Below are 27877 nucleotides of genomic sequence, written 5' to 3' on the forward strand. Positions count from 1 at the left end.
ACATGTGTCTCCTCGGACAATTCTCTTCCGAGTGTTAGACAAGAGCCCACTCTTGGGGCCCTATGGGGGCCTCCCCCTTCCTACAACAACTGGCGACCACAAAGGGACACCCCCATTTTTACTGGGGCTGACACCTAGACTGCTCGGGGTACTCCAGGACCAGCTTGCCTGCCGACGGATCTGACCCAACGGCTGCAACTGGGACTCGTTTGCCCCTGGTCTCCTCCTGACGCAGACAACTGGCCAGGGTGCCCCGACTGGGTAAGGAACAAGAGATTTTGTTGACCCCTTTTATCTCACCCCTCCTTTCAACCTATCCTATTTTTCTAGTCCCCTGGTCCTGGACGCAGGAATCTGGCTGAAGGGCCTCAGCCTGAGCTGAGGATTGGAGACTGATCACCTCCTCTTGGCAGAGAACTCGAATTCTGGTAGGGCCGAGTTCCAGTCTTCCCTTATCTGGAAGCCCAGGGAAAAATCCCGTAAACCTGAGGCAGGTGGCAGGAGGCATCTGTAAGGCCACCCCTTTTTCCCCCTCTTTCTCTCCCCCAACTCCTAGACCTTTTCTCTCAACCTGGCCTTTTTCCCTCTCTTTGAAGACCCAAGGTATTTCTGTTTACTCTGTCAATACTTGGACCTGAAGTTTGGGTCTTTCCAAGAGATTTTCAGAGAGACTACGCTCTCTGCTCCCCATCAATTGTGCTTTCTGTTCTTGGGGAGACAATAGGGCATTAGAAGCCCTCCATCGGGTGCCCTGTTTCTATAAATTCAGCCATTTAATTGAGCATTTGGCTGAGTGCTTCCACATGGACGTGATTGATGGGGTTCAGTATAGTCGCACCTGGTCTTGGGTGAAAATTAACACCCTAGACACATCCTTAGGGGTTAATTCACCTTTCCGGACCAGACCTACAGCCCCACTGATTGTGCTTACTAGTGAACATTTCCTTTGGTATATACAATCAGGCCATTTGGGATAAGGAGAGAGTTTATAATCTCTCTAGAGTCACATATAGAGGCATCCACCCCAATACTGGTCCCCTGGGAACAAGATATAAACCATACCGTCGCTAAAGTGAGAAATAAGCCTAGCTTCCCTTTAGACACCCCGCTGGGTTGTCTTTTGGCCCACTGGGAGGGATACCAACTGGAAGGGCTGAAAAAGAAAAAAACTTATCAAATACTGTACTCAATATTGGCCTACTTACTCCCTGGGAGGAGGGGAAAAATGGCCCCAGTAGGGATCACTTGGATACAACACCATTTTATAGCTCAGTCTATACTGCAAACTCGAGGGTAAATACAAGGAGGTTCCCTATGTCCAGGCCTTTATGGCCCTCTACCAGGATTCCAGAAAAAAGGGAAAATATAAGCTTGAGGACTTTGATGAATGCTCTTCCAAAATCCTTTTAGCAAGGTCTGAAACAGAAGATCCCCTTGACCTTCTCTTGACCTCCTCTGCTTTAGCAGAGAGGCCACGGGGAAAGGAGGGTCAGACACGACCGGAAGTCACGAGCCCAGACCGGAAGTCAGGAGGCTAGGCCCAGAAGTCACAAGGCTGGGCCTGGAAGTCATGGGATCCGAAGGGAAGTCACTCCCGATTGCCTCGGCTCCTCCTCCAAATGTCCCCTCGCCCATGGGGTTACAATCAAGAAGTAAGCTTTGTCCTCCACAGAAGGAAAGGTCATCCTCAGACAAAATCTGCCCCCTAAGAGAGGTACCAGATGGGGAGGGGGGAACTCTGCACGTTCATGTTCCGTTCTCTATGCAAGACATTACCCAATGCAAGGAACAATTGGGCTCATATTCTGAGAACCCCCAAAAGTTTAAGAATGAATTTGAGTGTCTTAGCCTTAACTTCTCCCTCACCTGGAGGGATATAATGGTCATCCTCACCCGGTGTTGTAATGATGAGGAAAAAGCTCAAATCCTAGATCAGGCTAGAAAAGTGGCTGATGAAAAACAGCGGGTAGATGTCAGTCTGGCCCCTGCCGAAGAGGCAATCCCCTCTACAGAGCCAGACTGGGATCCTAATACAAGGGCAGGAGAGGAATCCTTAAGACACCTCATTACTTGCCTACTACAGGGAATGACCCAGGGTGTCCGAGAGGTTGTTAATTATAATAAGATAAAAGAGGTTACACAGGAAGAGAATGAAAATCCAGCTATTTTTTTGGGCAGACTCCCAGAAGCCTTTAAAAACTTTACTGAGACAGATCTAGAAAGTATGGAAGGAAGAGTCCTCTTGGCCCATTCCTTCATAACCCAGGCAGCCCCATACATAAGGAGAAAATTACAAAAACTAGGAAAAGGACCAGAGACCCCAATTTCCGATTTGGTGGAGGAGGCAAATAGGGTGTTTCTGAACAGGGACCGGGAGGAAGAAGCAAAAAGGGAGCAAAAGGAAGCCCGAAAAGACAGGAGAATAGAGAGGCAGACCCAGGCCTTGGCCCAACAACAGGCTAAAATCCTGGCCTTGATTCATCCTGCCACTATGTGAGAGTCCCGGGGAGAGCAAGGAAGAAAAGAGGATCTTAACAATCCACCGCGGCTGAGCCACACCCAGTGTTCCTACTGCAGAGAGGATGGGCATTGGAAAAGGACGTGTCCATATCGCCCTAAGGGAAGGTGTATGGAGATCCCTACACCCGCTCCCTCTGTGTCAGTCCTGGGCGACCGGGACTGACGGTGCCCAGCGGCTCGAGAAACCCCCGTGAATGGTGAGATCCAGATCACTCCTCTGTACCAGCTCTCAAATGGACACTATTAAAACTCTAAATTTCCTATATGAAAAGGGTTATCAATTACCCCCCAAGAAAGCTCAGATTAGCTTAACCCAAGTAAAATACCTTGGATTTATAATTACAGAAGGAAAAAGAATGCTCGACCCTCAGAGGAAATCCCTCATCTTAAATACCCTGTACCCCCAAACAAAAAAACAGCTTAGGGGATTTTTAGGAATGACTGGGTTTTGCAGGATCTGGATTCCTAATTATGGCAATCTGGCCAGACCCCTATATGAAAAGTTAAGAGGGAAAGAGGAAGAGCCACTCGACTGGGATGAGACCTGCAAGGTTGCCTTTAATGCCCTAAAAGAGTCTATCACTACAGCCCCAGCTTTAGGCCTCCCAAACCTGGAAAAGCCTTTCAGGTTTTATGTTTCTGAAAGGATAGGAACTGCTCTTGGGATGTTAGGGCAAATGATGGGGCCTGTATTACAACCCGTGGCTTATCTCTCAGAACAACTAGATGAAGTGGCCAGAGGGTGGCCCACTTGCCTCCGGGCAGTAGCAGCCACCACTCTTATGGTTAAGAAGGCATCTAAGCTCACCCTGGGTCAGCCCACCACAGTGTATATGCCTCACCACGTGCAAGCAGTCTTGGAAACTAAAGGGGATAGGTGAATGACAGGGGGAAGGATCACCCAATACCAAGCCCTCCTCCTTGACACTCCAGAAATAAAGTTGAGGGTCTGTCAGACTTTAAATCCAGCAACCTTACTGCCAGATCCCCCTACTTCCTCTTTGGATCACCAATGCATACAAATCATAGACGAGTTATACTCTTCTCGCCCGGACCTATCAGAGACATCTTTATCTGACCCAGAGGAAAAATGGTACACAGATGGCAGTAGTTTTGTAGAAAAAGGAGAGAGGAAAGTAGGATATGCTGTAGTGAGCCTAGAAGAAACTAACGAAAGTGGGTCTCTTCCCCCAGACACCTCAGCCCAGAAAGCTGAACTTTTTGCCCTGACAAGAGCTTTGGAATTAGGAGAAGGAAAGAGGATTAATGTGTATACAGACTCTAAGTATGCTTTCCTCAACCTGCATGCCCATGCAGCAATTTGGAAAGAAAGAGGGATGCTCAGTGCCCGAAGCTCTCCTATTAAACACAAAGAGCTCATTCTCAGGCTCCTGGAGGCAGTCAAACTTCCTGCAAAATTAGCTGTCATCCACTGCAAGGGTCACCAAAAGGAGCAAGAGGAGGCGGCCCAGGGAAATAGGGAAGCTGATCAGGAGGCAAAACGAGCTGCTAGGGAAGCTACCCCTGTCACTGCTATCTGCCCCCTTTTCCCCAAGGAAACCCTGACTCCAGATTATACCCCAGAGGAACATTCCCGATATGCTGAGCGGGGCTGGGAGATTGGGTCACATGGGTGGTTTCAGACTGGTCAGGCCCAAATAATACTCCCTGATTCTCAGGTTTGGAAAATTACTAACTCCTTACATAAAAGCACCCATTTTGGAAGAGATAATCTGGAAATCTTGCTCAAGCCTATTCTCTACCATCCCCAGTTAGCTAAGGTTGTTAGACAGGTCACACAGAATTGTGACACCTGTCTAAGAAATAATCCAAAAACCAGACCCTTGCCACCTCCTCTAATTAAACCTGTCCAACATCGGGGATCATACCCAGGAGAGGACTGGCAGGTGGATTTTACCATGCCAGTCATGGTAAAGCCAGCCATGCCAAAGACCCAAGGGTTTTCTTATTTGCTAGTCTTTATTGACACGTTCACAGGATGGATTGAAGCGTTCCCTACTAAGACAGAGAGCCACAGAAGTCTGTAAAGCTCTGCTGAAGGAGATAGTGCCTAGATTTGGGCTGCCTCGATCACTTCAGAGTGACAGTGGGCCCTCATTTACAGCCACGATATCCCAGAACCTAGCCGCATGCTTAGGCATAAAATACCGGCTCCCCTCATCCTGGAGGCCTCAAGCTTTGGGAAAGGTAGAGAGAGCCAACCAGACTCTTAAAAGGGCTCTGGCCAAGCTACGTCAAGAAACACGTAAGTGGATACATATACTACCCATAACCCTCATGAGGGTACGTACATCCCCCAAATGGCCACTATTATTAAGTCCTCATGAAATGATGTATGGACGTCCATTCTTAACTTCTGATTTGTTTTTTGATGAGGACGCCAATACACTCTTAAAACATAGAATTGACCTGGGAAGGTTTCAACAGGAACTCCAATGATATGGAGGACAGATCCTCCCTAAACCACAGGAAGACTTGAAAAATCCCCAGGTAGAGCCGGGGGATCAAGTATTAGTAAAGACCTGGCAAGAAAAAGGGAGTCCAAACCAGCTGTCCGAGAAATGGACAGGGCCATATCAGGTTGTCCTAGTAACTTCAACTGCTGTAAAAGTGAAGGGTCTATCTGCCCGGGTCCACAATTCTAGAATAAAACCCTATGGCCTACAGGAGGGGGAGACAGGGACTGAGACTCCAAAACCAGAGGACAACTATTCCTGTGAACCTGTTGAAGATCTCAGACTCTTGTTCAGGTGGAACCCCATCAACTCTCCCTCAGATAAGTAAAATGCATCATACGATGTTCTTCCTCTTTCTAATCATATCTCCCTGTATGGCTATTAACCTCTCCCTAAATGAGGCATATACGCTTGCAAACCACACTGCTTCTCGACTCAACCTAACTAGCCCTTGCTGGATCTGCATTAATGGCAGAAGTTGGGGGTATGTCCAACCTATCCCAGGGTATCAATGGCCCACCCTTCCAGCCGAGCTACAGGCTGTTACTCAGCGCACCCCATCTGGTTGCAGTATGGCCTTTTGGGAAAAAGGGGAAAAAAACTTCATGCCTTGGTATCAGCAACAACTGTCTATATTTACCCCCTCGAGAACATCTGCAATCCCACCTGAGCCCTATTTTCTCACTTGACTAACATCCCCCAAGTGACCTTCCCTATCTGTCTAAAAAGCGACTCCCTAACAGGGGTGTCAGTGGGAAATCTAGACAACTCACAATGTGGGGTGACCTTCACTGTTGATACTGATGGGAAAAACTGGGACCTAGAAATTTCACTAGGGTATTACGATTTAGCCCAAAGTTTGGGAACTAGAGGTTCTGGCAGAACTGACACACGATACCTATCCCCGAACATGAGGCTCTCCTCGAATGCTATTAACTAGTCTCGAAAATCCATGTTCTGTTCTGGACAACCAAAGAACCACACCCATTCATCCTGGTTTCTAAATCGGGCAGGCAACTCTGACCTGTTATTCCCTTGTAGGGGTACCCACCCCTGAAAACCTAACCCTATGGTGGGAGCCTAAATGAAATACTCTCTACCTTGAGGACAAAACCCAGGATGCCTCACAACACTTAAATCCCTTCCTGAATGCCCTCACTGCTGCCGGTTTTGCAGCAAGTGGAGTGGCAGTCTCCCCCCAGCTGCTAAAGGACTGCCCCTGTTCCATTATGCCATGTTCCAGTTGTAAGGCAGATGGAAATCCTGTTCCTCTTTGGCAAACCCGTTTTGCTGCCCAACCTAAACCCAGTCACGGTGTCTATTTCATATGTGGGCATAAAGCCTATTTATCCCTACCACCTTTTTGGTAGGGAACTTGCTCCCTAGGGTATGTCACGCCCCACATAGATCTGGCCTGGAGTAATACCTCCTTGCCTTTACCAGTATATAGCAACCAGAGGATATGTCATGCCGTAATACTTACCCCTCTTTTCCTGGCATTACGACTGACCGCTGGTTTGATAGGAGCTGCCATGGGGGGAACTTCTTTACATAAATTTCAGCAGCTTTCAACAGACACTGCTGTATCCATAGAAAAAACAGCGAGGACCTCCAACGCCTACAACCCCAGTTAGACTCCCTAGCCGCAACGGTCCTACAAAATCGTCGGGCCCTAGATTTGTTGACGGCAGGACAGGGGGCACTTGTCTATATCTAAAGGAAGAATGTTGTTTTTATTATAACCAGTCTGGGCAGGTCCAAGAAGATATCAAGGGGCTTTTGGAACAGGCCACAAAGATCCGGGATTTGAGTTCAACAGGTGTATGGAGTTCTCCTTCTTGGCTCTTACCATTCATGGGTCCAGTGATAACTATCTTATTAGGCCTCCTATTTGGCCCCTGTATACTCCAACTCCTTACAAAGTTTATTTCCAGCAGACTCCAGCGGTTCCAAGCCAAATTGATGTTACTACAAGGGTGGAAGCTTGTTTCAGATGTGGAACACCCCAACTTAGATCAGGGAGAGAGAGACTTCTGCTTGCTAGGCAGGCCTACGCCCAGGCACAGCAGGAAGAAGTTACAGAAGAAAGAGACCTCTGCCCCAATTCCCAAGAAGCATCTTGAGTATGAAGTCTCTCAGTGGGGAGTTGTTAGGGGAAGCACACTGATTGAAACCACCCACCCCGGCCAGGCACCCTAGTAACCATTTGCATGAGTTGTTTTATGACAGGAGATCCTGATAAGGAACATGGAACTAATAAGCCACCACCAACCGGAAGAGCTCAGGAAAGGTCGAAAGGAGACACTGCGTGTTCGTCCACTTCCCAGAATCCCTCTCACTAGCATCCATCTTGGCTGAGCGATGCGTGCCCCACCAGGAAAGACTCTGAATTAGAATGATTGGCCAAAGACCACCCGGAAACTAATCCCATCACCATAAAACCCAAGACTGCGAGCCACGCGGCAGAGCAGTTCTCCTGGGCTCCCTCACCCTCATGCTCTCCACCTGGGCGCCCTTTCCCAATAAAATCTCTTGCTTTGTCAGCACATGTCTCCTCGGACAATTCTTTCTGAGTGTTAGACAAGAGCCTGCTCTTGGGGCCCTGTAGGGGGCCTCCCCCTTCCTACAACAGTTCGACTCCATTCTGACACTAACTACCCAAAGTCAGAGCAGACCCCAGAAGTTAAGGACAGAGGGCTACGCAAGACTTCCCCTACTTCCGGTGCCAGCCCCGGTTTTGGGTGTCCCCAAGCCACCCGTGATCTGCCCAGCTGGCTGCAAATTCAGGGCTTCCCCCATCTCCCTTAGGTGGGATCATTTCTTAGAATGACTCACAGAACTCCCTTAAAGTATTCCTCTTAGGATTACAGCTTTGTGTATATGTATGATGGAAATAGCTCAGTTGGGATTAGCAGATGCAGACTATTACATACAGGATGAATAAATAACAAGGTCCCACTGTAGAGCACTGGGAACCATATTCAATCTCCTGGGATAAACCATAACGGAAAAGAACATGGAAAAGAATATACATGTGTACACCTGAGTCCCTTTGCTGCAGAGCAGAAATTAAACACACAACATTGTAAATCAACCATAGCTCAATAAAATAAAGAAGGATACAACTTGGGAACAACCAGAGGAAAGGGGTACACAGAGCCAGGTGTGGGATGGGGGGAGATGCTGGGTTTCCACGGCCTCTTCTCGTGGAAATAGGTGCCCCACCCCCAGCACCTCAATATGTTCCCATCTAGGAAGCTCTACTGAGCTCCACTGTCCAGAGATTATATATGAGTTTCATCACATAGACAGGATGGATTGAGTCACTGGTCACAGCACTAGACACCCAGCTCCTCTCTCCTCCCAGACGTTGTTGCGCCCGCCCAATGTTCCAACCCTTCAATCACAAGGTTTCTCTTTCTGGAGACCAGCCCCCATCCTGAAGCCATCTAGGGGCCCACCAAGGTCACCTCATTAACATAAGAAAGGACAACAATTAACTCAAGAAATTCCAGGGACTTTTGAAGCTTCCTGTCAGAAATAGTTGAAAAGGAGATGGTGGTGGCAGTTTAGTGGCTAAGTCAAGTTCGATTCTTTTGTAACCCCAATAACTGTAGCCCTCTAGGTTCCTCTGGCCACGGGATTTCCCAGACAAGAATACTGCAGTAGGTTGCCACTTCCTTCTCCAGGGGATCTCCCCAAACCAGAGATGGAACCCGAGTCTCCTGCACTAGCAGGCAGGTTGTTTACCTGTGGGCCACCAGGGAAGCCCTGAAAAGGAGATTCTCTTCATTACATCACAGCAAGGGATCTATCCTCCCCCGAGCCTTCTGAGAGAGCATGGCCCTGCCTACACCCTGGATTTTGACTCAGTAGCCTTTAGAACTGTCAGAAAACAACAATCTGTTATTTTAAACGCCCCTCCCACCTGGGTGTGTGGTAATTGATTACAGAAGCCATAAGAACTGACAAAGTAGGTGGAGCAAGGCTTTCCCTGTTGTAACTCTGAGCTAAAATGGGGGCTCCAGTGTAATCCCCTCACCCCCACACCATCTATTATTTCCTGAGGTTCCTCCCTTCTCTTCTTAGCAACCTGCCCCCCCCCCCCCCCCCCCCCCCCCCCGCTTCAATGCTTTGATTCCACCCACCTGCTGAGGACTCCTAACTCCATCACCACTAGACCTCCTCCTGAGCTCCAGACCCGGATGCCCACTGGAACATCTTCCCCTTGTGTTTCTCAGTGACTGGCAGGACTGCCCACCCTTTGCCCCAATCCCAAACCTCAGGGCAGTTTTATCTCCTGCTGCTCCCTCAAGTTCTACCAAGGTCCCCAAGTCAACAACTACCTCTGTAATCTCTCTGCATCTCCCCTCTTCATGACCACAGATCTGATCCAGGTGGCCATCACCTGGCTTGAATGACTTACCTAGTCTCCGAGTTCAATAGCGTCATCTCCTCACTGGTCCCTCTGCCCTATGCTTGCTCCCCTCTCCATTTGGTTTCCCATTCTGCATCCAGAGTGATTAGCCTAAAACCCAATCTCCTCCCCTGTTTAAAATAATAGCAGAATCTTACGCTTAGCCAGCTTATACTGTCCCAGAAACTATTTCAAGTGCTGTGTGTGTACTAATTCATTTAAAATATTATCCTTTATCATATCATAAAATATCATATTTTATCATTTAAAAATCATAAAATATCTGGCAATTATTAATATACCCATCTTGCAAATAAGACAATTGAGGCTGACGGAGCCTAAGTGACACGTCCAAGATCTTACAAACTGTTAAGGGATGGAGGCAAGATCTAAACCTGTGGGAATCCGACATCAGAACCCTGGTCATGACCCCAAAAGTGTGGAAAGAGGTCCAATGATTTGGTAATTTACTGAGCAATTTACCTCTGGTCCTTGTATAAAACCCAAATTCGCTGAGTCATGACAAAAGTAGGCTATCCATACAATGTGTGCCCAGGCTTTGCCCTGCTGTCCCTGGCACTGAATTATGCAACCAGTCTCAGAAGTGTCCCACTTTGGACAGTAAATTAGACAGTCTAAGCCTTACTCTGACTGCCAATGACATTCCAGACACAGAGAATTTATTTGACTTCCTTGCGGTGCCACGCTCTACATCCCTTGGCATTTCCACTCCCTTATCCTGCTAGAAATGCCTCATCCTTCGGGTCTCAGCATCCATAACATCCTCCCAAACCTCACTCCATCCAAATGCCATGATGTTCTCAGGATGCCACGAACAATGGACCTGTCACCCAAGACACCACCCACTGTCCTGGTTTAAGTGCTCTCCTCCTCACGCTCACGTTTCTAGCAAAGGACCCACCACCTGGTAGGTACAGTGGACACCAGACTCCCCTTCCGGAATGAAAGCTATAGGCCCCATCTCGTAGGAATGCTGCCATATGACGCCTTCAGCGGTCTACCCTCTGGCACTGTGCCGGCTGAAAGTCACCCTGTGTTCCAGTGAAAGGTGCAATTCCAACGACTGATCAATATAGAGATAAAAAAGGGCTCAACGTCTTCCCCCCAGCCAAGGATGACTCTGAAGAGACATCCGAACTCCAGACGCCAACCCAACGGGGAACCAGCTGAGACCTTTCCTGGGACTGCATCACGGCTTCATTTCTCCTTCTGCCAAGTCCTGTTTCCATTCACTTCTTCCACACCTGCTGACGTTAAGAGCACTTCCTAATAACCACTCTGCATGTTACTCTCAGTATCTGCTTCCTGTGAACCCACCTGTCACCTACAGTAGGTGGTCAATAGTTATCTGTTAATGAATGACTTCTTTACTCAATACATTTCCACAACGACACCTTCCTCTTTGCAAATATGACAATGCAATGGCCTGGGTCTGGCTTATGGAAAAATCATACTTTCAAATTAAAGACATTATACTTACTAGGGACCGATTCTAAAGCCATGTCCTATTTTTTTGCTTGCAGAGTAAAATCCTGGTGATTAGGAAGGCACGACTACAAGCCTCCAGCTAAATATTTAGCGTGGAAAACCTCAATTTAGAGGACTCCAAAAACCCATTCTGACACCTGTTAGAAAAGCACACATGCCTCACTGCCAGCCCGTTGAGAAGTGCCCACTCCCACTGTTTGCACAGCACCTGGGACAGCTCCGGACACGGAGGTATCAGCCTGGATCCCTGCAAAGGGATCAGTCCAGTCCAGTGAGGGGAACAGAACTGACAGCAGCTGGAGAGACCAGAGCAGGATGAGAGAACGGGTACAGAAGCAGCAGAGTGTGTGGAAGCATAAAGCAAGACAGGATCGTGGGGAGAGACAGGCAGGGGTGGCATCCGAATTGAGCTCTGAGAATGAACCTCCCAGCTTCCGAGCCCCTTCTGTATTCCAGACAGCGCTGGGGTCCACAGACTACAAGCTGAACTCTCATGATGATTCAGTACACCACATTTCATATGTTGATACGAACCAGAGCTCTGGAACACGGAAGAAGGGCCCTGACAAATACAAAGCAGAAGCAACGACATTCTGACTCAAGGTGAAAACATCACCAAGGTTAAGACTTGAACTTCTCTGACCCACACTTCCAACGACAGTCTAAAAACTCTAGTTTGAAGCATGGGTGGCCCCTGAAAAATTGGTTTTCACACTCAAAATGCTGGGTTCAACCTAGCTGCAGTCTGACTATCTACCCAGATGCCCTTTTCCTCCTCCCTTCTGGACAAGTACCCATCCCTCCCCCATGGAGCACTCCATCTCTACCCCCAGGGGTCTCCCTGCCACTCATCATCACAATCCTGCCTCCCCTGCTAGGGACTGAGTCAAAGATGCAGGCTTGTGCCCACCAGCCCCCGGCACCTCCTCCCTCAGGCACGTGGTAAGTCAATGGAAAACATGTAAATATGCTTCACAGGCTGCTCGGGGAAAAGAATTTGCTGTCCATGCAGGAGATACAGGAGATGCAGGTTTAATCCCTGGAGGAGAAAACAGGCAACCCACTCCAGTATTCTTGGGCTTCCCTAGTGGCTCAGACAGTAAAGAATCCGCCTGCAATGTGGAGGGCCTGGGTTCGATCTCTGGGTTGGGAAGATCCCTTGGAGAAGGAAATGGCAACCCACTTCAGTATTCTTGCCTGGGAAATCCCATGAACAGAGGAGCCTGGCAGAGTCCATGGGGTCACAGAGAGTCAGACACGCTGAGCACATGCATATAAACTGCCTTAGGCACCTAACTGCCTTAGGTGAGAGGAGAGGACCCTTATCCCATGATGGAGACCCTAGGGACTGCCCCACTTGTCTTAGTCATTTTGGGGCTGCTGTAACAGAATGCCTTAGGGATTCAAGTGGCTTCACATCAGCAGAAACGTCTCCCAGTTCTAGAAATTGGCAAGTCCATGGTCAAGGCGACAGCTGATCTGCTTTATGAAAATGTCTTCTCCTTGAGTCCTCATGTAGTGGAGGGGCCAAGGGAGCTTTCTGGGGATTCTTTTTTGGCTGCACCACACTACATGTAGGATCTCAGCTCCCTGATCAGGGCTTGAATCTGAGTCCTTTGCATTGGAAACTCAAGAGTCTTAACTACTGGATCATCAGGGAAGACCCTCCAGGGATGCCCTTATAAGGGCACTAATCTCATTCATGGCAGCCCTGTCTTCATGATCTAACTCCTAAAGGCCCTACCTCCCAAACCACCACCTTGAGGGTCAGGATTTCAATATGAATTTGGGGGGAACACAAACATTTAGACCCAAGCATCTCTCTCCATGTCCTCTCATGGGTTCATGAGCATGAAGACAAACTACCTCAGTTGCTGCTAGCAGCTGTATTTTGACCATGAAAAAAAGCCAAAATGCAGGTGAAGGCAAAGCAAAGTGAAATGGTGAAGCAAAGTCTCCTTACAAAGTCTCTCTGAACTGACATCTGCTACTGTAATGAAAAGCACTCTAGGTGATACAAGTGATCCAGTTTTCTTTACTGCGGAACTTGAGGACCTTAAATAGAAATATAGATTGTAAGTCTCTAAGAGGAATCGACAGTATGCCACATTCCTTGCAGTCCGAGGATTTTTTTCCCACAGAACAAAACTTGATAAAGAAGGAAAAAGGCATTCTTCTGTCCATGAATTCAAAAATATCATCTGTCCTGTGTTGCAGGAAGCCAGAGAGGAGAGATCCCAGGCAAGAATACACATAAAGAGGACGCTGCAGTAGGCGACGGTAGGGACACAGACGACAAGGAAGAACCAGGAATGTTGGGATGGACATGTACACACTACTGTATTTAAATGGATGACCAACAAGGACCTACTGTATAGCACAGGGAATTCTGCTCCACCTTATGTGGCAGCCTGGATGGGAGGGGAGTCTGGGGGGAGAACGGATACATGTATGCAGACAGCTGAGTCCCTTTGCTGTCCATCTGAAACTATCACAACACTGTTAATCGGCTACAATTAAATACAAATACGATACAATACAAAATAAATACAATACAAAATAAAAGGTTTTTTAAAAAGATACAGGAATGAAATAACATATATAAATTATGATTCACAGAGAAATTTGGAGGAACTGACTGGACATAGAGGGGTGAGGAATGACCTCAGAATACCAGGAAACAAGCTCTCCAGGTCACTGCTAAGGTCACAGCTGCCTGACAAAGTGACTGAGGTTGAGTCTTTGATGTCGCTGATTAGAGTCTCGTCAACCATCTGAGTGGACTGAATGGCCACCATCCTTTCTTGATCCTTTGGGTAGAAGTCTCTGGTGTTCCTTTTGGGAACTGCTTCTCCCCATTTGGTCTGTGTGGACATGCGATGTAGTCAACTCCTTACCCTTCCTCGGTCCCCAAAGGGTTGGCCAGGTCACATGACCCACACCAAGCCAATCAGACTCTCTCCTGCAGTGGAATCCTGAGTGGCCCAATGACAGAAAACAACTGGGAGCTAACCCCCTTTTTAAAAAATTTTTTTAATTGAAGTATAGTTGATTTACAGTGTTGTGTTAGTTTCAGGCGTATAGCAAAGTGATTCAGTTATACATTTATATAGTTTAATATACGTGTGTGTGAGTATGTGTGCATGCTAAATCGCTTCAGTCATGTCCAACTCTTTGAAACTCCATGGTCTGTAGCCCTCCAGGCTCCTCTTTCCATAGGATTCTCCAGGCAAGAATAGTGGAGTGGGTTGCCATGCCCTCCTCCCAGGGATCTTCCCAACCCAGGGATCAAACCCTGGGTCAATCTTGCACTGGCAGGCAGGTTCTTTACCACTAGGGCCACCTGGGAAGCCCTATACGTGTGTGTGTATATATATATACTTTCCAGATTCTTTCCCCATATAGGTTATTACAAAATATTGAGTAGAGTTCTCTGTGCTATACAGTAGTTCTTTGTTGGTTACCTGTATTAAATATAGTAATGTGTGTATGTTATTCCCAAATCCCTAATTTATCCACCCCCCCCCACTTTTCCCCTTTTGGTAACCTTAATTTTGTTTGCTAAGTCTGTGGGTCTGTTCCTGTTTTGTAAATAAGCCCGTTTACAGGGAAGCAACCCTTCTGAAGGTGGCCTCTGCAGGGCTGTCCTGTGGCCCCTGCACCTGGTCATTCCATTGATTTTTCTGAGCTGCCCTTCTCCTTTCCAAAGCTTCATTTTGACTTAAATTAGCTCTTCCTACGGCCGCAACCAGAGAACCCCAACTGGTCACAGGGATCCACTAGACCTCAGCTCCAAGTCATGCAGACCAAGTTTCAAAATGTGATGTGTCTTTCAAAAGTAGCCATGCACAAAGGCTATTAGCTGATCACTTCCTGTTGCTGCTACTGCTAAGTCGCCTCAGTCGTGTCCAACTCTGTGCGACCCCATAGACGGCAGCCCACCAGGCTCCTCCGTCCCTGGGATTCTCCAGGCAAGAACACTGGAGTGGGTTGCCATTTCCTTCTCCGGATCACTTCCTAGGAGATGACTATTCTGTTCTGTAAAATGAGATCTAACATGAGGTCCCTTCCAGAGCATGAAGATAAGACGTTTCCCATGTTTGAAAATCAAGGCTGAGAAGAACTTCAAACATTTCTATTTAGACCTTCCAGGGCCCCAAACTTAACAGTATCACATGAGAACTTCCAGCTACATTTTACATTTGCCCACTCTGAAAGGGTTTGATTTTTTGTGTGTGTGTTTATTTTTAAAGAATTTGGAAATTTTTAGAAAGTGCAAGCAGCAAGAAACCAAACCACTCCTAATCCTACCCAGAGATAAAACACTGCATGCTGAACTGTCCAGGCTTTCCTGATTTCCTTCCAGTCTGTTCTATGTACTCTTTACAAAAAAAAAAAAAAAACTGTACAGTCTCAACTCTGTATGCCTTCTGTATCCTGTTTCCTTATCTTAAACATTTCTCCCAAGTCATTACATTTTTTTGAATGTTAGGGAAACGCTAAGATTGTTACAACTGCATAGATGGGCCAGAATTTAGTCATCCCACTAACGTTAGACATTTCAACGTTTTCCAAATTTTTCCCTCCTGCAGACTCAAAGTGAAAAGTTAAAGTGTTAGTCCCTCAGTTGTGTCCAAATCTTTGTGACCCCATGGACTGTAGCCAACCAGGCTCCTCTGTCCATGGATTTCTCCGAGCAAGAATACTGGAGTGGGTAGCCACTCCTTCTCCAGGGGATCTTCCTGATGCAGGGATTGAACCCGGGTCTCCTGCATTGCAGGCAGATTCTTTATCGTCTGAGCCACCAGGGAAGCCCAGACTCAAAGTACAGCAATAAAGAACATCAGTGTCAGAACCAGCAAATCCGGGAGCAAATCTCAGCTGCCGTCCTTTCCTTACCAACTCTGCACCCAGAAGCATCACACGCTCACCTGCTTGGAGACTTGTGCAAACACTGGGGGTGTCTCCTGAGGGTGGATCTCTGCAGTCTCAGGGCCCCTCCTGCTGCTTCAGTAACTATGCTGAAGAGTCATGAAGATGAAACAGGAACATCTGTAAAGTGCATTCAAGTGTCTGCGGCAAGACATAGGACACACACCACCAAGAGCAGGTATGCACACGAAGCTTGTGCCCGCAATCCCAGCAGTATCCATGCCATGCCAAGTCGCTTCAGTCATGTCCAACTCTTTGCAGCTCACCAGGCTCCTCTGTCCGTGGGATTCTCCAGGCAAGAATACTGGAGTGGGTTGCCATTTCCTCCTGCAGGGGTTCTTCCCGTCCCAGGGATCAAACCCTTGTCTCCTGCATTGCAGGCAGATTCTTTACCATTGAGCCACCAGGGAAGCTCCATACCAGTATCCATAAGCAAATGACAAAATAATAAAAGTTTGGTCTGCTTTTCATTTCCCTGATATGACAAACAAGCTATGACTATATACTCAAAGTTTCTCTTAAGTTTTAAAATCACAAAAAAATGAATGCTTTTCTACAGCATTTGTTTTATAAAGGTCCCTGCTCAGTTTATTTGTCATGTAGAAGTTGGTAGAGGCTTTTGCAGATACAGAAACTGCTTTTCTTCCAATACAAAGCTTTTTAAAAAAAAAAAAAAGTACTTACAATAGGCACTCTCTCCTTATCCTTTCTGATGAAACTGCAATCAGAAAACAAAATGAAGAATTCTCTATCGGCAGATGTTCATAGTATGCTCTTTGTGGATGGCTACCAACAAGACACTCTATTACCTTGAATGAATGTGACAGTGTTATTTTTATTCATGTCAAGAGCAGTTCATTAGCATTTCCAGAACCACCTAAACTGAAGTAACAGGAGGGACCCAGAGGCTACAGAGATCCACCTTCAGGAGAGAGCAGATGAGAGGGAAGCATTTGCCTGCACTTGACCTACTTAGGCCATAGCTCTGATGTGGTCTGCTCCTGTCTTAGTCTGCTACTTCCACAAAATGGAGCTACACGGGCCTGGTGCACTGACAAGACCCAGAGGAATTGGGTGGAGAGGGAGGTGGGAGGGGGGATCGGGATGGGGAATACATGTAAATCCATGGCTGATTCATGTCAATGTATGACAAAAACCACTACAATACTGTAAAGTAACTAGCCTCCAACTAATAAAAATAAATGGGAAAAAAAAAATGGAGCTACAAAGAGCACCCAGTTTCTAGCCATGCTTCCATGCTAAGTCATGTCCCACTCTTTGCGACTCCATGGACTGTGGCACACCAGGCCCCCCTGTCCTTCACTATCTCCTGGAGTTTGCTCAGACTCATGTCCACTGAGTCAGTGATGCCATCCAACCATCTCATCCTCTGTTGCCCTCTTCTCCTCCTGCCCTCAATCTTTCCCAACACCAGGGTCTTTTCCAATGGGTCAGCTCTTCACATCAGATGGCCAAAGTATTGCTGCCATGAGTCAATAAAAATAAAGCCTATAAGAGACACTGCCCAGTCCTTGGTGACAAGAGACAGAGCTGTGGCTTTTGCGGTTCTCCTTTTCCGGGCCCATGAGGGACTGCCTTTCCCTGCCCCAGCTCCAGTTGGGGTGGGGCAGGAGATTTGCTCTAGCCACTGGATGTGAGCAGAAATGACATGTGTCACTTCCATAAAGAACCAACATATGATTCATCACATCCTCCACCATCACAGAGGTGCATGTGGGGCATGGGAAGAAGGAAAACCTCTGGCAAAGCTAGTCCAGGTGAAAAGAGGGAAACTCAAATTTGGCTGACAAAGGAGGTATGACTATATACTCATAGATTCTATTGGGTTTTAAAATCATTAAAAAAAAAAAAAAAAAAAGAATGCTTTTCTATAACACAGGTTACTAAAAATGACTCAGGAAAAGATAGAAAACATAAATAGCCCAGTGATCACTGAAGAAACTGGGAAAGCTGCCAAAGAACCACCTCCAAAATCTGTCCTGGAAAGGTTGTTTTGAACCTTCAAAGAACAAGTAATTCCCCACCTGACCATTGCACAGGAAAAGAAGTGAAGAGTCTGTTTAACAATGTTATGGCTCAGTGGTAAAGAATCCACTGGCCAATGCAGGAGACATGGGTTTGATCCCTAGGTCGGGAAGATGTCCTAGAGGAGGAAACGGCAACCCACTCCAGTATTCTTGCCTGGGAAATCCCATAGACAGAGGAGCCTGGAGTCCTGCAGTACCTGGGGTCACAAAGAGTCGGAGAAGACTTAGCAACAAAAGAACACATAGGAATACTGAATGCCCAAATCCTAAACAACTAAATCTAGCATTGTATAAAAATAACTAGCAAACATAGTCAAATAAGATCAACTGCAGGAAGGCAGGGAGAGCTCAATACTAGAAAATCTACTGAGGCTCAAGAAGGTAAAGCACAATGTCTTCATGTGTAGGAACTGGAGGAACTATCATTGGTGTATCACCAGCACAGAAAACAATGCCTGGAACATAGTAAGTGCTCAATAAATATCTATGGCATAAATTATTGAGTGAATATCATAATAAATTAAAGGAGAAAAATACATGATTACCTCTAAAGACCATGACAATATAGTCAAATTTAACTTCAGTGCCAAAGAAAAATTCAAAATAATAAATTTATGCAACATGTAACATGATTAAAAACAAAGTCTCTCAAACCAATTATCATGCATTTCCAGAGATAATAAGACAGGGAAGTTCACATTTCACCATATATTCATCAGTAGTTTAACTCTGTTCTACAAGTCCTAGACAAGGCAATTAGACAAGAAAATATGGTAAGTATAATACTGGAGAGGAAGAAACAAAATTACTATTTGTAGAAAATATGATTACTACTTGGAAAACTCAATAGACTCAATTTCTTTTAAAGTACTTATAAGCAATGAGAAAGTTTGGATGAAGGTGATTAAGATAATTATATAAGAATCAACAACTTTCCTACGTTCCAACAATAAAGAGTAAGAAAATATCACTTAACAAGATTCCAACCATTAAGGCTACAGTAATGACAATAACAAATTACCTAAACATAAAAGCAAGATTATTCAGGACCTTTGTAGATAAAAAACTAGATTATAGGATCATAAACAAACTTGAATAAACATGTCATTCCCAGACAGAATTCTCATCATACTAAAAACTGCAAAATTGTCAATTTTCCCCAACTTAATGCATACATTTTAAAACATACTAAGAATAAACCAGAGAGCAAAGCCAAAAGAATATAATCAACATTTTTTTTTTAATAAGGAAGCTATTTGTAGTTAGCTGTGATTAAAGCACAAGATCTTTAGGCAAAGCTGTTGAGTCCTCATTGTCAAGCCAAGGAGTTGCCCCAGATGAAGCTGGGATGAGGGGCCCAGACCAACTCCACTGCACTCCTGCCCAAAGGATGGGATGTACCGATCCACTCCTGCTCACCTGGGCAGCAGAGCCCACCTCAAATCCCTGCTCAGTGCCAAAGAATTGATGCTTTTGAACTGTGGTGCTGTAGAAGACTCTTGAGAGTCCCGTGGACTGCAAGGTGATCAAACCAGTCCATCCTAAAGGAAATCCACCCTGAATACTCATTGAAGGACTGCTGCCGAAGCTCCAGTACTGTGGCCCCCTGACGCGAAGAGCTGACTCACTGGAAAAGACCCTGATGCTGGGAAACATTGAGGGCAGGAGGAGAAGGGGACAAGAGAGGATGAGGGGTTAGACAGCACCACCGATTCAGTGGACATGAGCTCTGGGAGAGAGTGAAGGACAGAGGAGCCTGGCGTACTGCAGTCCATGGCGTCGCCAAGAGTCAGAAACAGCTTAGCAACTGAACAACAACTGCTGTTTAGAAAGAAAAACTAAACATGACACCTATGGGACATCACACACCAAAATCACAGAATTTGACAAATAAAAGATCTGGTGGCAAAATAAAATTATATAAATGGTAATGAAAATGTGTCAATATTTATGTAGTCTTAGGCTGGGAGAAGTGTTCCAAAGCATAACATTTAAAGCACAAACCATAAATTGATAGACTTGAGGTCATGAAATATTAAAAATGACATAAAACAAAATATCAAAGGCAGAGAAAACTATAGCGAGAGTGCATGGAATAAGACAAAGTGTACATGCTTAATAATATTAGCAACGACCTTAAAATCAATAAGAAATAGTCATGAACACGACTGTAAAGAAATGGGACAAAGACCTATGCAGGCAACTCAGAAAAGGCCACAAACATCCAACAGACATAAAAAATGCTCAACCTCACTATAGAAATTTGAGAGGAAAAAGGTTTTGGTTTTATTCAGGTAATTAATGAAGTCATAAAATTAGCTACTGATGTAGTTGGGGAGAAGAAATTAACAATTCTTCTGAAGATGAAAACAGAAAATGTGAGTGCGATTCATATATATGAAATATATACTCACACAGTCTTAAAAACTCACTTATTCTTTGGTCGAGAAATTCCACTTCTAAGACTTCATCCTAGGAAAGTAAACCCATAGGAAATACTTGCTACATGAGTACCAAAGGACCTCAGTGGACTCTAATGTAATATTATATAGCTTTGAAAAATCATGCTGTAAACACAGCTATTGACATGGCATGATATTCAAAATATAACACAAAGGGGGAAAAGACAGGTTGCAAAAAGCACATAGCCAATGGTCTCTATTTCTTTAAAAATAGAAATATACCTATTAAAAACTTGGAAGACTACATCCAAAATATTACTGTGGTCTCCAGGTAGTCAGATTACTGGTTTGGGGGCTTTCTGTTTTGTTTTCTGGCCACACCATGTGGCAGGCAGGATCTAAGCTCCCAACTAGGGATTGAACCCGAGCCCCCTGCAGTGTAAGTGGGGAGTCTTAACCACTGGACCTCCCGTGAAGTCACTCCAGGTAGTGAGATTGATGATTTTTTTTTTTTTTTGGCTTTTTGCCCACCCACAAGTTTATAACTTTTCTACAATAAACAAGTATCATCTACATAACCAAAAAGAAAGCTTTAAAAAAAGTAAATTGAATTCTGTGGGAAAATAAACATTTATCCTAAAAATAAACTCTGAAGTTGGAAAATGAAAGCAAAAACATCTGCTTCCTGGACAGAAAGGAGAGTTTAAAATTGTTAGACAGCCACACACTTCCCAAAGGCAGCGGTGTGTCAGGTGCCAGCTTGCTGGGACTCTCTGCACCCAACGGGAGAGCCCTGACTCCCCCCCCACTACCGGTCTCCCCACACTTCTCTCCAAATTACCACTAACTCCGTGCAGAGTTGAAGCTTAACTGTATTATTTCCCATGGTCGTCAATATAGCATTTGAAACAAATGTTATCAATATAGCATTTGAATTTCTTGATTATTCTTAAAAGAGATCAAGAGATCCTTACTAATCCCCTCTAAAAGAAACAACCTTCAACTGAATGACTGTTTTGCTCAGCTACTGATTCACTTTGTCTAGAGGGGAAACAGTCCTTATCACCCATCATGATACATTTCTTCGATGGATGGACAATGGGAAGGGGAGTCATTATCTGCTGCTGAGAAGAATGGCTCCCTGGCAGTGACTTGCAGGTCTGGGAGAACAGTCCTGCAGGAAGTCCTCACAACCGGGAGCAGCCCAGCCCGAGGCTGCAAGCTGGCAGCTTTGCATAGTGAGGAGCCTGGAAGACTAAAGCAGAGAATACGTTCCAGATCTGCTAGCCTGTTCATCCGTCGGTGAGTACATTCTGTTTCTCTGTCATACACATACCGCAGCAGGTGGCCTGACACAGGCTTCCATAAAACTAATGAACAACTTCACTCTGAGACCTTACAAATGTGCACAGTGCTCCTTGGGAGACAGGTTTGGGTCTGCCCAGCCCTGTTGCATAAAAGAAAGACACAGGGAAATATAGGCAGGAGCTAAAGAGTCCAATGACTAATCTGGAGTTGGTTCTGACTTTTCCGTGACGCCCTATCAACTGGGCCATGGCTCTTAGGAGGCCTGCTGATGGGCAAAGTAGAGTCTCAGAGACACCTTCAAGGAAAAGATCCTCGTTGGTCTTGGCTGCTTTGGCTCGAGCCAAGATGTCTGCAGCACCAGTGCTCCTGGAGGCGGCTGCATCCTCGGCATCTCTCTGGGTACCCCAGGTGGCGGCTGCATCCTCGGCATCTCTCTGGGTACCCCTGGCGGCGGCAGTGGCACCCTGAGCGCTGCACAGAGGCAGTGATGCTCAGCCCGCCCGGCTCTGCCCCAGAAACCAAGCCTGCTCAAGGTGGCAGGGTGAGCAGTCTAGGAGTGGAAGACGGGGCTGTGCAGACCAAACTTGACCTTCCACTCCCCCAACTCAGAGCTTCAAGAACCAAAGAATCCAACCCAACTGGACTTGCTCCCTCCCACACTTCCAGAGCTCCTTGTCTACTCTTGAGTCCCTTGAACATCACCCTGTTTTGCACATGAGCACTGAGGGCTTCCCAAGTGGCACCTGCCAATGCAGAAGACATAAGAGACAGGGGTTCGATTCCTGAGTCAGGAAGATCCCCTAGAGAAAGAAATGGCAACCCACTCCAGTATTCTTGCCTGGAGAATCCCATGGACAAAGGAGCCTGGTGGGCTATGGTTCATGGGGTCACAAAGAGTTGGACACGACTGATGCGACTTAGCATGGAGCCCATTGACAGCCACCACTGGCCAGTGGCTGTGGGCGTCTGAGAAGCCCTTTACACTGGGGAGCCAGTGTTTTCAGAGGACTGAATGGGCACAAGGAGCCTCACCAACCATTTCCTGGGTCCTCGATATAAGCCAGGCTCCCGTTTACTCTTAATAGACATCTAAGGCAGGGGCTGCTATGATATCCACCACCCCTCACTGGAGACTGAAGAAACCTCCTCCTCACCAAGTCAAGGGGCCAGTTTTACCTCCATTTTCTCAGTCACCTAGTGTGTTAGTCGCTCAGTTGTGTCCGACACTTCTGTGACCCCATGGACTGTAGCCTGCCAGGATCCTCTGTTCATGGAATTCTCCAGGCAAGAATACTGGAGTGGGTAGCCATTCTCTTCTCCATGCGGATCTTCCTGACCCAGGGATCAAACCCAGGTTTCCTGCATTGCAGGCAGCTTCTTCCATCTGAGCCACCAGGAAGGCCAGTTTTACTTCTATTTTCTGGGTCACCTAGCAGGTCTCTAAATCTTAGTTCAGGCTTCTATTTCCACCCAACACAAACCACATTCCATTTGCAGAAAAAAATACTCCATGTCTTTCAGAGTGCCTCTCACCCCAGCAGCCGATAGACTCTCTGGAAGGTAAAAAACCTGGTATCCTAAGTCAGCATGAACTGATTCCTCCCTTAACTCCTGCTCCATCCTTCCAAAGCCCAGGCGTGCAGCTGTGCTCACGCATCGGTACCCCATCACCATCCCAAAAGGAGAGAGGGGCTGTGTCCGGAGCCTCTTGCATCCTCGTCTATGACACCGGGATCTCTCGTTCATTTATTCAGTTGCCAAAGAATTTCAGAGAACCAACTATATGCCAGGCATCAGGACAGCTGTCCCTGCCTGCAAGGAGCTTAAAGTCTACTGGGAAAGGTAAACGAGACAAGATAAAAGTTACAGTACACAAGAGAAACGGGTTTTGTTTACTCTGCATGGCAACAGTTCATGAACCAGCACAGAGCCCGGCAAATAGCAGGCATCCAATAAGCATTTACTGGATGAATGAAAGAATGAGCATACAAGCCAGGAACAGCATCTGCCCAAAGGTACTTGTGGCTACTATTCACGAAGCATGCACTGGCTGAGCATGGTTTTGGGTGCTTTCTGGGGGTAATCCCATGACCTCATTGCCACAATCACCACATCACTGGTACTCAGTCCAAGCTTGTACTGCTCGACACAGAGGAGGCCAATAAATCGAGAGATGAGCTGTTGGAGCAAGGAACAGTGACTTTATGCAGAAAGCCAGCAAACCAAGAAGATGGTGGACTCGTGTCCCAAAGAACCATCTCGCCTAAGTTAGAATTCAGGCTTCTTTTACATTAATACTAAAAAAAAAAAAAAGGGGACAGTAAAGTCAAACATTTCTTGGTTTGGGTTAGCCTCCAGAGGGGATGTGTTAATTTTTTCCTCCCTGCAGTCATTCACAGGTGGGCCTGATCAGAAAGTTTCCTGGAAGCTAAACAAAGGTATTTTGGCTTTATGTTCATGACCTGGGGGGCAGGACTCCCAGAGATGGGCCATTATGTGTAATTTATGCTTATAGGCAATATCCCTTTAGTGATGAACTTGTCATAGAATACAAAAGGTCCTTCCTTATTACATGACCTCAGCACAACACTTATTATGCCCATTTTGCAGATAAGGAAACTAAGGAGCAGGGCCCAGCTCAAGATCCTGTAGTCAGTAACCAACCAGCCAGATCCATCCCACTCCAAAGCCAGTGCCACCCGGAACCACCAGGCACTTGGTGGTACAGTCTGGAAAGTCGAGAGATGCTTCCCAAAAGATGGGCTGAAGTGAACGGAGAGGAGAAGGAATGTGTGCACAGATGGGAGAAGCAAACCAAGGAGGAGACGACACTTTTCCTAGTTAACTGCAGTGGGCTTGAAACTTTTCCCAGTTGCTGGCACCCTCTCTATGGAGAAATACTGACTTCAAGAGAAAATACTGCTAACTCCATAAGGTATGTGTAAGTACAGCATTTCCTCGTTGTTAAAGAGACTGGATCTGATCCCTGGCAGTTTTATATTCAGAAGACATCCAGAACCTACAACTTACAGAAGGCAAGCCGGGTGAGATGCCAAGAGGTAGAACCACACTCTAACCCATCTCTTAGCCCTCCCTCAAAGACAAAAATGTCATCCTTTCAAAGACACAGGGAAAGCATCCAGTGGCTTGTTAAAGCATCACTTGGTGGTCCACCAAGGCCACACCTAAATTCCAAGCATCCAATCCCACTGCCTCCACCAAGTCAAGAAATCAAGAAGCAATGTTAGGATAATGCCTTGGTACATTCTCCATAAGAGAAAGTGAAGGCTGCCCCCTTTTACTTATCTGCATGGACCCCACACTCAACTGGATTAATCAACCATGAACTGAGCACCAACTGCCTAGAAGGCATTGCACTATACAGACTGAGCATACAATGGCAGTCCGTACATTCTATGGACTTTCAAAGAGTGATGAGTGCTGTGACAAAAATGAACAAGATGATGGGGGGAGTAGGGCCTCTCAAAGGTCTCTGAGCAAAGACCTGGATGAAGAGGAAGAGGCATGCAGGAAGAGCAGACCCTCAGCCAAGCAGGAGAAGTGGGAAACACCTGGAACAAGATCCCCAGATAGAAATGAGCTTGGTGCGTTTGGGGCAAGGAAGGCCGTTGTCGATGGAGCACAGAGGAGGAGGGGTGGGCGGAACAGAATGAGAATGAAAAGACCAGGAGGGAGTCAAGTCTGGCTGGGTCTTGTAGGCCCCTGGAAAGATTTGGGGCGCTCAGTGCAATGAAAGGCCACTGGAGGCTTTCTAGCAGCAAAATAATACAAACTAGTTTTTGCCCTAAAAGGTTCACTCAACTCAGAATGTCATCAAAACAGATAGAGACTAGTGATTAACACAATAGCGGACTAGTCCCCACACTACCTGATAGAGAGTCAGAATTCATCCACATGCCAGCAACCAGCAGTGTCTCCATAAACAAGTGGAAAGTACCTCTTAGTGACCAGCTGCTTGGAGCTCCAAGAATATGTTTTCAAATTAGTAAGAACACCTGGTACCTATTCTGAAACCCAACCTCCATTCTCCCTTGGTCATTCCATCCATGGATGAGGCTGGAAACCAGCTTTTATGCCCAAGGTTTGTAGTAAATCTTCCTACTTTGAAACAAGTCCTGAAAAGATACAGCTGGGTTTTAGGGGTACCGGGGAGAAAGCATGAACACCTGGCTAACATTTTGCTTCAATGACCGAAGTGGAACCTCAAGACCAAGTGAGAAGGGAGATCCAGGTCTAAGGTTATGGGTCCCCGGTAACGTGGTTGGTCTGGCATGAAGACCTGAAGACCCATGCCAACCCCTGGGGTGATGCAGAAGTCAATCACTAAAGACAGGTCAACTGGACCGTCATCTGCTAAATGTCCCAGACAGGAAAACACGGTTTCCGCATCCAACATACCGAAAGGCAGCCCACGTGAGGCTCTATCTGTGGCAATACCATGCCAGAAATCTGGGCTAATCTGACTCTGCTATTCATAAATTCTCCCCCCTGTGAAAGCACATGTGTTTGGGAAAAAGGAAAATGCATCCAAGTCCATTTTAGACATGGTTGCTTGGGAGCCATCTGGAAGCCTAACAAGCCGCCCGCACCCCCCTGCCCTCAAATGCCCACCGTAATTAGGGCAGTGTGCTTACACGGGTGTTCAGTGTCCCCCAGGAAGGTCCCCACTCCCGACTGGCCAGATGCCAGTTGGGGCTCCATTTCCCACCCAAGAAAGGTATTCGGTTTCTTGGTAAACCTAGTGGAGGGCCCTCGAGGTATTGAGCTCCTACTTGAACGGCACCCAAGACTGGGCTCTCCGCTTTCCGCCGGCGTTAAGACAGCACACCCAAATTCCTTGGCCACAGAAGCAACGGAAATCTCTCTCCAGGGACAGAAGTTTCACGAAAATCCCTCTCTACCTAACCAGTCTGTGTGCAGAGCTTGGGAAGAGACCCACCGGAACCCTTATGTAACAGGAATAGACGCCGGCACCCCACACAGCGGCCCCAGGAGACACTAGCCCAGATGTAGCCCATTTTGGTGATGACAGCCGGCGGCGGGGTCTTGCGGTAGGATCCGGTTCTTTCCAACACTGGGGCCGGGGTCCACTCCCCCGCCTCCCCTACCTGGCTGTGATCTTCTTTCTGCTTATCTCATCTTCCAGAGGAGTTGGGCCTCCTCCTCTGCAGCCTTCACCGCCAGCCCGCCCCCCCCCCGCCCCCCGCCCCGCCACTGAAATCAGTCTCAGGACCGAGCGACTGCCGCGCCATTCCACCAGCACCCTCCCTGCAGCGGCCCCCACCCCTACCGATCTCTCCCCGCCACCTAACACCTCGACAAACCCGGCCGGGAAAAGAGATCCAGCATCTCGCCCAGCCAGAGCCACCGGAGGGGCAGGCTCAGCTCTGTCAAGCCGACCCACCAGGCCCAACACGCACCCCCCGCCCCGCGCGCCCCCGGACCCCCCAAGGAGCCCCGAACTCGGAGCAGGAGGAGCATGCATCTTCGAAGAGCGACCGCGGGTCGGCGGCCTCCAGCACGATCAGAGCGAACACCTGTTTCCAGGACGCTCTGGTGCCAGAGGGAGAAGGCAGTCCCGGGGTGGGGGTAGGGGGCGTACAGGGAGGACGAGGTGAAGGGGCAGCTGGGGACGCAGGTAAAGGATGCGTCATTCTTCGCGCTTGGCAACCGGAGCCCCGGAGCGGCGGGCAGAGCTCCAGAATGGCTCCGGGGTCCGAGAGAAGTTCGGGGAGGGGGATCGCGCCCGCGAGCGGCGCCCAGAGCTAGGGGAGAGGACCCGCGGGGGCCGGCGCGCCCGCTCCATCACCTACCTGCGCGCGCGCGGGGGGATACAGCCCCGCCGCGCTCCCGGCCCGCGGGTGACCTACCTGCCCACCGTCTGGTTGGCCAGCTGGCGCATGCGGTTGAACTGCTTCTTCATCGTGGCCCCGCTGGCGCGCTAGCCCGGAGCTGGGGAGGATGGAGCAGCCCGGAGCCCGCCGCAGGGTTACATGGCTCCCGCGCCGAGCCTCCCGGGCGGCGGCACTGCGGAGCCTCCCGAGCCGTCTGGCCCGCGCGCGGCTCCCTCCCGGGGGCTCCACCGCCTACTCCTCGTGCAGCCGCGGAGCCCTCATGGCCACGCCCGGGCCGCCCTGGGCGCCGCCGCCGGGTCCGCCCCGGCCGCTGCCCCCAGCCCCGCTACGGCGCGGGACCCGGGTCTCCGCAGGCTGGCCGCTGACCGGCTGGCCCGGGGAGGTGGGG

The 27877-nt window shown here is 47.7% G+C and overlaps 1 protein-coding gene across 6 annotated transcripts in view; it reads right to left on the reverse strand.

Annotated features, from left to right (window-relative positions):
• The window catches only part of ARHGAP44 (Rho GTPase activating protein 44), a 119716-nt gene extending 91839 nt beyond the window's left edge, over positions 1–27877 (reverse strand). For all 6 annotated transcript variants that reach the window (XM_043473777.1, XM_043473769.1, XM_043473750.1 and 3 more), the window contains exon 1: positions 27505–27877. In XM_043473777.1, the coding sequence (XP_043329712.1) occupies positions 27505–27557 (53 nt within the window). In that variant the 5' untranslated portion in view covers positions 27558–27877. The remainder of the gene's footprint in view (positions 1–27504) is intronic.

This window comes from Cervus canadensis, chromosome 1 (assembly GCF_019320065.1).
Source record: "Cervus canadensis isolate Bull #8, Minnesota chromosome 1, ASM1932006v1, whole genome shotgun sequence".
Taxonomy (NCBI): Eukaryota; Metazoa; Chordata; class Mammalia; order Artiodactyla; family Cervidae; genus Cervus; species Cervus canadensis.